Below are 13,473 nucleotides of genomic sequence, written 5' to 3'. Positions count from 1 at the left end.
CCAAGACATCTCCTCACAATCCATCTCGCGGTGTATCCAAAATTTCCTTGAGTTACTCCATGATGAGTTCTCCACCCAAAAAATTTTGTCGCAAAAAATTTAAGAATCGTAATTTAAAACTATTAAATTTGATCATTTAAATTTTAAAAATTGAAGTGAAGAACAAAATGGTTACAAATTTTACAGTTTAAAAATGACCCATTTGGCATAAAAATAACAAACTTAAAATACATATATAATTTTTTTATCAACTAATGTAAATTGATATTCGTTCTATCTCACAATAGGTGTGCTCTTTTTTATTTTTATTTGTTTTAAATTATTTGTTTTTTTTAAATATCAATGTAGTATTCATTATTTCTTTTTACTAACTTACCATTATTTATTGTATTTTAAATCATGTAATTACGCCACTACTTATTAATAATAAGATTATTTTAATAAATGTTATTTATTTTATTATTGAAATTAACACAATTAATCATTATCTTAAAAAATATGAAAATCTCAAAAAGTAAGAGAGACTAGTTTAATTTTTATAGTCATCATTTTTTATATTTATATAAATAATATTTATAGATTAATTATTTTAAAAATAAAATGTAATTTTACTAAATATTCATGTAAAAATAAAAAGTTTTGCATAATCACCGACAATGCCACTCATTTCCTCATAATGCCCAAGTGAATTTAATGTTCCTAACAAATATATGTATCCCCAACTGTAAAAGCTAAAAAGCTTGCCATTATTTGCTTCCTTTGCACAACTATATAATTGTTTCCCTCATTGCATGAGTTTCATATACTCATTCATTTAAACACACACCACACGTACTATAATACTAACATTATAATCTCTTGTTTCATATTTCTTGTTTCAATGTCATCCATACAACTTTTTAATATGAATTTATGTATATTATTAGTATTGGTTTTGGGTTTATGGTGTACTAGTGAGGTTGAAGCTGATCCTCAAGTACCTTGTTACTTCATTTTTGGTGACTCTTTGGTAGATGATGGAAATAATAACAACCTCAATTCTTTGGCAAAAGCTAATTATCTTCCTTATGGGATTGACTTTGAAGGTGGTCCAACAGGAAGGTTCTCTAATGGAAAAACTACAGTTGATGTTATTGGTAAGTCTAATTTAAGTCAAATTAGTTTATCCTTATTTCAGGAAGTTTTCAAAAATAGTATACGTAGGTCAGTCACAGTTAAATTTCGACTAAACAATTAGAAACATTATTTAACTATATTTTAACAGAGAAAACGATTTAATAAAATTCTATTTAGATACTCTTAATCATGTCTAACTCAATATACTTTAATTGTGTCAAAATTTAAACCAAATATAATAATTTGTTTTGCATGTTCTCAAAAACGGCGATTTGTGTTAGTGAAAGAAGATAAGTATAAGGACTATGCATTTTGTCTCTTACTTTTCAATGAATAGTTGATTCTAGCTATGTGTGTGTCTACACTAATTTCATGCACATGGAGTTGGTGTATTTCATTTAGTATGGAATTTAAGACACTCATATGGTATATGTCATGCTTTGATCAAGACATTTATTTTGTGTCGGAAAAATTGTCACTAAGTTATTCAACACCAATAAATTAAATGTATGCACTTCTATTTCTTATCTAAAATTTAGAGGTTGGTGGTCAAAGTCAAAAGTAATTGATTAAATCGTATGATTGATTCAAATAATCGGATGTTGTATAATTTAGCCTTGATAATTAAATTGTATAGGTATTAATTCGAATAACATTTTTTACCATCATTATTTAGTCTATTAAACTGTCTAATTTGGTCAAGAGATCACTTCCGCTGTCAAGTAATTTCAGTCTCTTCTCTAATTAAATTGAGTTTCTATATTTCAAATATTTTATTTCATTTTTTTTCATAAACAAATATATAAACGTGCGAACGGTGATATTTTTTTCTACTATTTTTTAATTTGAATTTTTAGAATCTATTTTTATTTTAAAGATTTGTTAATTTCTTTTTAAAAAATAATCATTATAAAATGATGTTATTTTAAATTTTAAGGAAGAAAAAAATAAATAAACATTAATCTTTCAAATTGTAAAAATTTCTAATTCATCGATTTTTTTTAACCGATTCACACTGCTTTCACTAGTTTAATTATATAGTCGACTCAACAGGCGATTTGTATCGCTAGAATCAGCTGGTCTGAATGAATTATATGTGATTAATATATATTGATGTTAAATAAATTTTTTAAAAGGTCACATAGAAAAATTTGAACACACATTTATAATTTTGTGTTGATATTTAACAGCTGAGCTCTTGGGATTCGATGGATACATATCTCCTTATTCCACAGCCAGAGACCAAGAAATACTCAAAGGAGTCAATTATGCTTCTGCAGCTGCTGGAATTAGAGAAGAAACAGGACAACAATTGGTACCATTTTTCTATATACTAAACTTTTTTCTTAAAACTGAAAATTAAAATTAAAATTTTATTTTATTTCTAAAATTGTATTGTTTTTTAATTTCTATACTTTGTAGGGAGATCGAATTAGTTTTAGTGGGCAAGTACAAAATTACCAAAAGACAGTGTCTCAAGTTGTGAATTTGCTTGGAGATGAGGATCAAGCTGCAAATTATCTTAGCAAGTGCATTTATTCAATTGGATTGGGAAGTAATGATTATCTTAATAATTATTTCATGCCTGCTTACCCTAGTGGGAGACAGTTCACACCACAACAATATGCTGATGTTCTTATTCAAGCATATGCTCAACAACTTAGGGTAATTAATTTTTTACTTTGATTGTTTATGTTCACTTCTTATTCATATGCTCAACAACTTAGGGTAATTAATTTTTTACTTTGATTGTTTATGTTCACTTCTTATTCAATTAGTTTTTACTATAGTCCTATATGCTTTAATATATTTGTCTTGCCCCGTCCTATTTTATATGGACAATGATATTTTTTTTACAAATTTAAGTTTTAGAGATGCAATGCTCGGCGAAACATGCAACCTTTATTATTTTTATAGGATAGACCAATGTTTTAGGTTTGCATTGTGTTTGTTCCATTTCGCCTTATTTTTTAACGGGACGGATCTAAATGGGGCTAGCATACATGTTTGTCACCCTTACAGAGAAGTTTCGAATCAATCATAAAAATTTCTTTAGAGTGGTATTACGTTTTCAAAGATCTTGCGTAGGTTTGTCACGATTTATCTGTGGCAAAATAAATACTGATTTTGTTTTGTCACGATTTAACAATGACACATATATTATGAGATATTTTTAATTAGAGTTCAATTGTGTCAAATTTGGAGCCATGTGCGATTATCTGCATTGCCAACTTTCAAACTCAATTATAACCATTGTAAAATGATATCATTATATATTTGTATTAGAAACATAATTGTTTTGGATCATGTTTCTCTACGGTAACACTTTCCCGCACTCACGCATTCGACATATTCTCAGCTGTTGGATCACGATTAAACGACCAAATTTTAAGTTAAATATTTTTATTTTAAGACAAGCTAAAAATTATATTTAAATATAAATCATTTAATCTTGATCTAACGACCGAGAATATGCTGAATGCGGAGAATATTTTATTGCAGCAAATCTGATTTGAATTGTTTTTTGTGTTTGATTTAGATTTTGTATAATTATGGAGCAAGGAAAATGGCTTTATTTGGGATTGGACAAATAGGTTGCAGCCCTAATGAGTTAGCCCAAAACAGCCCAGATGGAACAACATGTGTTGAAAGAATCAATTCAGCAAATCAACTATTCAACAATGGATTAAAATCACTTGTTAATCAACTCAACAATGAACTTAATGATGCAAGATTCATTTATGTAAATGTTTATGGTATTTTTCAAGACGTCATAAGCAATCCATCATCATTTGGTAATTATTTTCTGCATTAAAAATTAACCATTGCTTAATGTATCAATATATTTTAACAATATTGTTTATTTCTTTATCTGAAGAAATGAGATGTCACTGGTTCGAATTCAGGCTTGACTACCAACTGAGCTGCTTTGACGAGATAACTCATTTAAAAAAATTTTTGATTATTTTATTTGTTATTAATTTTGCAGGTATTAGGGTTACAAATGCAGGATGTTGTGGTGTAGGAAGAAACAATGGTCAAATTACATGTTTGCCCTTTCAAACTCCATGTAGTAATAGGGATGAGTATTTATTTTGGGATGCATTTCATCCAACTGAGGTTGGAAATACTATAATTGGTAAGAGAGCTTATAATGCTCAATCTGGATCAGATGCTTATCCTATTGATATCAATCGTTTGGCTCAATTATGATGAAAGTGTTGTAATGATAATATGTTGGTTGTGGCATTTTACTAGTGTTGTATAATGAGTTGTTTATTTTAAAGGTGTGTGAGAATCTAAGAGTAATTTTGGTATAAGTTTTGTTAAGAATTCATGTTGATTGTATAATGTTATTTATCATGGATGAAATTAGTTTCATTCAAAATGAATAAAATACTAAGAGTTATATGCTTTCAAGTTATTTTTACAAACTTTTTATCAATAACTATCAAACTAACACAATGTTAAAAAAAAAAAGAAAACACTATAAATCAATATACAACTTACAAGAATTGAACTTTTCCAACAAGTGAGCTTGAACACCAATCTAAAAGTGCAAATTCTTTACTTTTACCATCCTTAAAAATGAACTAAGATTTGATTCGATCAACACGGTAAGAAGGGATTTGTCATTAATTTCCTTTTGTAAAAACTCAAACTATTCTAGTAAATTTATTGATAGCTTCAAACAAATTAAAAAATTTGATCTGTTAGAAAAAAAATACAAACTAAAATAAATGGTTATGAATAACACAATAATCTGATAATTTTTCATTCTCATAAGTGGAGACAAATCCACAATAGGTAAGAAGAAGATAAAAGACTATAATAAAAAAAAACTTGTTTAATAATTTCAATCAAACTTATCTACTTAAAAAAAAAGTTGATACAAATAGTCTTAAGTTTCTAACAACAATAAACAACAATCAAGTCTTATCTCATTAAATAGGGTCGGCTACAAGAATCAACTTCCGCCATAATGATACATCTAGTATCATGCTTCTATTCAAATCGTTAATCTCAAAATTTTTCTTAATAACTTCTCATATAGTTTTTATAGGTCTTATTCTACCTCTAGTTATTTGATTCCTTTTCATTTGATCTACTATCCTTCCCATAGAATCTAGGAGTCATCTCTCTACATTCCTAAATCATATCTATGTACATTTTCCATATTTTTTTAGGGTTAAATATACAAAAAATTCCCCTGTAATATAGGTGAAATTCATTTTTTCCCCCTGTAAAAATTTTATTTTCGAACACCCCCTTGAAATATAAAAATACTATGTCTTTTGCTCCCTAAGTGTAAACTTTATCCCTGTAATATTTTTTTGTTTGATTTCCCCCCTCAGATTTGATGTTTAATTTGCACGCTTAGGGGGTAATCCAAAAAAAATAATATTACAAGCGGAAAGTAAAAAAAAAAATATTACGAGGGAGGTAAATCAAATTTCGCCTATATTACAGGGGTGAAAAGTGGTATTAACCATTTTTTTATTATAGAATATATATATATATATATATATATATATATATATATATATATATATATATATATATATATATATATATATATATATATATATATATATATATATATATATATATATATATATATATATATATATATATATATATATATATATATATATAATATAGTTATTTTAATCTTTAACATGTCTAGTCTTGCCACACATTCTACACAACATCTTCATCTATATTACACTGGCTTTATTCTCGTGTTGATTCTTAACTATCGGATGACCTTTCAGCAAGTGTACTGATAGTGTCAGAGTAATAATTAAAAAGATCGTCTCTAGAAGGATTATAATTTAACAATGAAAATAAGTGCAATTAAAATAGTAACAATTATGGGTTTTGTATTAATCTGATTCTAAAACAAGAACGATAAAACTACAAGTATAAAATTCTATATAAGAAAGACGATTAGGTCTTTTATGTTGAATCTCCTTATTTTTACCTATTGATGAATTGTGTATTCTTTGAGTTTCAATCGAATTATTATGTTAGTGCAAACTAACAAGACCACTACACCCATTTCCATTTTGTGTAGCTCACTAATTTATACAATATTTCCCTAATTCTTTGGCTAATTCAAAGTTAAATTAGGTGTTTTAAGTGTGTTAATTCAAAAGCAACAACTTCTAATTACCTATCCCTAGTTAATTATAAAGTTGAATACATTGCCCTAAACCAAATAAGTAGACTAATGGTCAGAAAACATATGTATCTAAATCGAATCGTACAGTTGTAAGCGACAAAAAAGAATTAAACTGCACAACAACTTAAATAAGATAATAATAAGAAAGTACCCAATAAATCTCAAACAAACATATGATCCAACAAGTTAATAATAAGGTTCATCTCAAAAAATCCTAATTTAGAGAAACCTAGCTACTTATTGATAAATTAACACATACCATGCGTTGATAAGTCTTCATCATCAAAATCTATGCATCGTGAGCGTGAGAATTGTAGGGGAAGACTTACATTTTATTCCCTTTTTCTTCGCAAATTTCAGTAAGTCTTTATTTCTTATTTGTTTTACATTTTTGCTCACTCCATCACACTTTACCATGACTTTTGCTCAATATTCTTTCAAATTCATTCGAATTCTCTCAGAAAAATCATGTAATGACGATTATCATCACAACCCCAAAATTTAACTATTTATTGTCCTCAACTGACCTGTCTGTACACTAAACATCATCAAAATTAAAATTTTTACCGTTACTAATGAATTTTACCTTTATCTTTTATTATCAACACTTATGTTTCCTGCTTCAACTCAATCAACTCGGAAAAGTTATTCCGAACATACAAGTACTCAACTTGTCACTCATCTCACATATATGCACTCAATTTGACAGGGTAATCACCCAATCATCATACAAAAGCATTAATTAATGAATTTAGAAAATTTCTAATCGAATTACTCAAAGTCATATTTAAACACACACTTTTGAGGTCTTTTAAGGGTTGTAACGTCGCTTATGTCAGGGTAGGATAATTTAGGATATTAGGCTTAAACATTTTGGAGTTAGGTACCCAATTTTCCTGTTGTTATCTGTAACACCCCAATTCTACCCGGCGAGTAATATAAAACCAGAGTTTCAAAGTTTCAACAAACATATGAGATGCTACATTTTCAACATAAAAACAACGACATGTTAGTCACCTGTAATTCAGATACACAACACTTAACACGGATGAAACGATAACAACATAATTTAACCTTTAAAAAACAAAACAACTTTTTATTAATAAGCAGCGAAATTCTGAACATTCAACTTTTAAAACACTTAATATCTTTATTCACTGAAAAATAACTTCAACTCAACGAGTACTCAACAACATCAACTTAGAGTTCAACAATTGAAGTAATAACAACAACAACAAAACACAAGCGTTCATCCCCCCTAGTGGTATGTATCAGAGCGACAACAACGACTCAACTAACAAAGGTAAACAGTCATCAACTTGGATTACCTGCACGTTAACATTCAAACAGAAGGGATGAGATATCGAACCATATAATTGAGCTTATGATAAACAATATATTATATTAGATTATATGAAACCACCACTTCACAACTTTCAGACAACATAGATCAATACAATTCAACAACACAACAACAACTTAACTATGCGACACAAAATGTGACTCATACAATGCACATGCATGTGGTACCATTGGATCAGAACTCCCAACTTAATCACTGTCAATTAATAGAGGAATCAACAAGGTATAAGCCTTCAACTTAATTTGCCAATCCAGACCAACTTACCGAGCATCAGCTCCAACTTAATATGCGATGTATGCGACACAATTATGAATGTTACAACAATAACAACGATAATAATCCAGCAACAAACACAATAACTTATCAACATTGGCCATAAGCCTGCAACTTATATGTTGCCAATAAATAAAGGCAATCCAACCAGATACAATATCACCTGCAAATTCACATTTGCTATGAACAATACAACAAATCAACCAAAATTTGCTATGAACAAACCACATAATTATTCAGATAGTTTTGACTAAAACCGGTTAATTAATCTTCGGCTAAAATACGAATGTTTTTGGCTCTGTACTGCTATTATCATAATCATCTTGTTAATGCTACATTCAGTATCAAATTATTCCAATACTGTAACTAAAAGTTTTCTACTTTTAAAATACTTTTGCTACTAAATCTCTATTAATATTCCATTTCAATACTCTTTCTAATTTAATAGTCCTGCTACTAAATTACCTGCAAGCTCATATTGCTTCTATATTATTCCTGTGTATCTGATAATATTGCCTGCTAATATATTCTACTTTGTACTACTATCCATCCTTTTTATACTATTGTTGTACCCCAATTTTTGACTCTGAGACCCCACACCATTTTTTGCATAGCATGGTCATCATCATCATCATTATCATCATCATCATCATCATTATTTATGTCTCATTCACTAACAAAAATATACAAAAAAAAAAAAAGAAATTGTGTTTTGCTTGTTGCTTGTTCCCCAAGGCAGGAGATTAATCAGGGAGTTCAGGCAAGATTAGGGTTTTGAAACCCACAAAGGAGTTAAAGAATTCTCATGTGCTCAAATGATTTCCCCCATCAAAATTAAAGTCCACGAATGGCTCAATTCAAAAACAACAACTTTCAAATTCATCTGGTGCAGAAATTAGGGTTTTGACCTAATTCATCTGGAGAATTGACTTTTGATCAGGACATGGCTCCATGACTCAAATTATGATTAATTGATCTTCAATTCAATATTATAATCCACTCACATCATTCATTTAAAGAGAAGAGCTTGATTTAATTGGAATCCACAAGATTGCAGTTCATTTGGAAAAAGTCAAATGTGTAGGTCAACCTTTGACTTTTGAGAAAATTGGTCAACTATGGACTTTTGAGGATCAAAATCATCAACATATGATTATTAAAGTCATTTTATCAAGAAAAATCAAGAAAATCAATCAAGAATCAAAAAGTCAACAAAAGTAAAAAATAAGGTTTTAAGTGATTTTGACCTCATTTTTGGAACTTCAAAATTCACATACAAACTCAAAAATCTCCCAAGATGAAAGTTGTAGATTTTGATCAAACAAACAACTTTGTCACTTATAACATTTCTTCAAACAATGATTAATTTGAGAGATATTGGATCAAGAAGTTTATGTCAAGAAACTTAAAATGTTTTTAAGTGTTTTAACATAGATTTCTTCCAACTTTGTGGTCATTTTTCACCAAGATTCAAAATGAGTTTGAGAACACTTTTAACAAGTGGATTAAAGTATGTAACAGGGGCTTTCCAAAGATACCACTAGCATGGAATTTCATCACTTGATCTAGGATATATGATTTTGTAAAGAAGGCACCATAACACTTGAATTCAAGTCATGAACATTAAGAAGTTATGAATCAAAACCATTTCAAATGAAAAAATTCCTTTTTTGCAGCTCCTATAACTTGTTCAAGACACAAAATTCAGAAGATTACACTTGCATTTGAGCTATAATCCAAGTGTTTTATGCATTATCCAATTGATCATTCCATTTTAGGGCTAAAGGTTACTCTTCCATTCTTGTAAAACCACTTTAATCACAAAGTCCACTCTCCTTGAGCTTCCAACTTGTTCTTGCTGCATACACTGAACCTAAAGTTCAGACCCAACATGTTTAAAGTGTTCAACAAATCCAAGCATGCTTGTACCTTCCATTGGAACCATGGATTTCTCATTTCTTCATGAATAAGCAAAGTAGTACAACTTTCACATGTGAAGGCCAATTAATCTAATTCCTTCACCCGCAAACCCTAATTTATGTCTATAAATAGAGAGAGCAAGGCTCAAGGCATCAAACACACAAGAAATATCAAAGTCATCCCCTCACTTGAAATCAATTTTTTGTGTCATTTCAATTTCACTAGTCATTTTGAGTTATGGATGTTCTGAGTGTCAACCAAGAATTCCAATAGCTTCCATACATCATTTGTGAGCTGTTCATCACCTTCACCACCCTCCTAAACACCTCAAACCAAAATTCACCATTGAAGCTCCATTAAAGAGCTCTTTGAAGCCTTAACCTTCAAACTTTCACAAAACTCACACATTGATCAAACTAATCATCCAAATACCTTCTATATATCATATAGAGACTATCCAAATCATCAAACAACTTTTGTAACATCCAAAATCAAATTCTCCATTTAAAATTTCTTGTTTTGTAGGTACCATCGGGTTTTGAATTCTAGAGGCGCTGAGGTCCAAGTGAGCATTCATTTAGCTTTCCTAAGGCATAATGAAGCTATCCAAATCCTTAAACAAGTTCTGTAACTCCTCCATTGTTGATTTCAATCTCCATTTTCAGAGGTAACAAGATCAAGCTCAAACTCGAGCTCATTCATTGAAGCATCATTCTGAATAAAACTTGATACCAATCTACTTAACATAATGTAGGGATTAATAGCCCTAAGGTTTTAGGGATTGATTGTTTAAATTAAGCATTTAATTTAAAAATTGAAATTAGTGTTCTTAGTCATTTTCCAAAAATTCAAGAGCTACAGTTAATGTTAATTTTCAAATGATACATGTTTGAACTCATGAGTAATTTCTAAACATGTTTCCTTTTTATATTTTTGAAAATGATTGAGCTATGAAGAAGTTATGATTTTCAGAAAATTGTGGTTGTTGTTGGTTCAACGAAGAAGATGAAGTTCCATCTTCATTTTTCAAATTTTCAGTTTATTATATTTTTAATGCAAGCTGTTTCACTAATGACTACATTGTTTGGCTCAGTTGGTTGTGTGTGTGTGTGCAATGCGTGTCCCTAAGGGCGTGGGTTCGATCCACCCCTTTTGAACTTTTGCAATTTATTTTTCATTTTGACAGAGTTTCATATATTATTGAATGTGTGGGCCTTATGATTAAAGCATGGCGCTTGGCCTAGTGCCTGAGATTTTAGGCCATGAGTGTGAGGGCCTGAGTTCAAACCCATTTGGGACAAAACTTCTTTTTTTATCACTTATTTATTTTGTTTTTTATTTAAACTTCGATAATTTATTTTAAATAGCAAACTTAATTATTTTAACTTGAAATATTTTGTACTTCTTATTTAACTTGTCTATTTTTATAACATGATAAAAAATACAAAAATATTTATTATTTTTTCATTTAAAAATTAAATAAAAAAACAAGTCTTTTTATATGTTTAAAAATCCAAAAAAATCATTTCCTTTTGATATTTTCACCAAGTAAGATCTTGTCTATTTTTGTGTAAATTCTTTTAGGGTTAGGTTAATGTTTCCTTGACTATACCATGTACCCTTTGACTAATTTTCCTTTAGAATTTGGTACTTTAATCATTAAAAATCAATAAGTTTTAAATGTGGTTCTAAAACCCTAATTTTCAAAACCCTAATTTGAAATCCATGATCTTTATTCTCACCTTGTTAATATGACTTGTTGCGTTGATCATTGTCTTTTCTTATGTACATATACTTGTTGATTTTATCTTTGTACACTTATACTTTATCCATTTATATTATCATTGTATATACACTTTGTTCAGTAACCATATGCATGAGATATTTGTCCATCCATAATCATATCATATTCATTCATACATGAAATAATTCCAAGGTACAAACATCCTTTTACCTATTATCATTTGAGTTTACATTGATCTCTTTGTCATACTCACTTGTTTACTTTTGTGACACATGTTATCACACACACTTGAGGTATTCATTGCTTAAATTGTTGTTGAAAAATCCAAAGGAATAGGAATCGTATTGACTTAAATTGTCAAGGTACTCAATCTCTTTTCCAATCTCTTTTACTTTGTGCTTAGTATTGTTAAAGCTTTGCACCTCACTTGTTTTTGAAAATGGTTTTGTATTGTTAAAGCTCAATCTTTTTAAAATGAACCCTTGGTTTTGTATTGTTAAAGCTCAACCAACCCTTTTCAAACCTTGGTACTAAGATGAGCATTATTCCCGGTGAAATTGCTCTTAGACCATTGGGCCTTGTATTGTTAAAGCTTGGCTCATTTTAAATCCTTGTTAAGTATTGTTAAAGCTTAACATTTTAAAAACCCATTGAGTATTGTTAAATCTCAACACCCAAAAATATTTTGTCCACCTTGGCTCTTTTATTTTCCTTTTAAGAGGAACTAAAAAGCTCTGACTTCCCTATTGTTAAAGGGGTGTGTAGGCCTAAGATGTGATATCGAGCTCACTTTTAAAACCATTATTTTCTCATCTCCCCACTCTATTTAAACAAAAAACACAAAGGCATTTTCATAATAACAACAACAATAATGACAATATTTTCAAAGAGGATCCTATGGAGTACCATAGATGTGAGGGATGCTTAAAACCTTCCCCTTCCATAACAAATCCCCCGTACCCAAATCTCTGTTTATTTTATTAGTTTTGATTTTAAAAACTTATGTGGGTTTTATTCGCTCTTTATCCCATTTCCTGTGGAAACCATAAAGCACAGTGGCGACTCTGTTTAAAATATATGAACTAAGTCAATTCAATGGCTTTAGTCTCACAAATTTCACCGCTACAACTATCACTTCACTATAAGTCAATGTTATTAATTCTGCAACTATCAAATGGACTCTGCTAAATACATACTAATTGTGTTGTTTTAATTGAACTGATAATTCTGCTAAGTTAATTGAATTAATCTCTGGAGAATTATTGTGCCAAAACTATTAAACCCAAAACAGTTATCCAATTAACAAAGGGGGAAGAAAACAAAGTAGAGAAACTAAAAGAAACACAAAACTGCTTGTGGCCCCCGCCCCTTATGTGCATGGCGCCCATCTCCCTTCATAATTTCCCCAGGAGGCCGCCCCACCCCCTTCCTTCTCTATATGGGGCGCCCACCCTATCACGTGTGGCCCTCGCCATTATCCCTCTTCCCAAGTGGGGCGCCCACCCCACTATGTGTGGCCCCCTCCACACCTATATTGTTCATCGTTTCTTCAATAATTTTCCAGAATTCGTTTGATTCTCAATTTTCAATTTTCAGTTCCTATTGATCATCAATTTGATTCAACACAGTGACACATCAATATATCATTTTTAACAACACTCAAATTATTCCTTCAATTCATCGATTCACAAATACAACCACACAATACAATATCACTGCAATATACAGATAAATTTTCTGCAACCAATTCATCGACAATAATCAATTTTCAGCATCGATTTCAACACTTTTTTTCACACAATCGACATACAGAGAAGCAACTTCATATAAATATAACACCCACATATTACCCGTACATTTCATAACCATTCA

At 29.9% G+C, this 13,473-nt stretch overlaps 1 protein-coding gene across 1 annotated transcript; it reads left to right on the top strand.

Moving 5' to 3' along the window:
- The first annotated feature begins 789 nt into the window (after positions 1-789).
- On the top strand, positions 790-4,436 carry LOC131638192 (GDSL esterase/lipase At1g29670-like). The gene is made up of 5 exons (XM_058908735.1): positions 790-1,136; positions 2,307-2,431; positions 2,539-2,781; positions 3,656-3,911; positions 4,106-4,436. Exons 1-5 carry the CDS (start codon positions 881-883, stop codon positions 4,327-4,329), a joined length of 1,104 nt encoding a protein of 367 aa, XP_058764718.1. The 5' UTR covers positions 790-880; the 3' UTR covers positions 4,330-4,436.
- The last annotated feature ends 9,037 nt before the right edge of the window (positions 4,437-13,473 follow it).

Source organism: Vicia villosa, unplaced genomic scaffold (genome assembly GCF_029867415.1).
Source record: "Vicia villosa cultivar HV-30 ecotype Madison, WI unplaced genomic scaffold, Vvil1.0 ctg.002215F_1_1, whole genome shotgun sequence".
NCBI lineage: Eukaryota > Viridiplantae > Streptophyta > Magnoliopsida > Fabales > Fabaceae > Vicia > Vicia villosa.
Note: the sequence above shows the minus strand (reverse complement) of the source record. Positions and strands in the feature narration are given on the sequence as shown.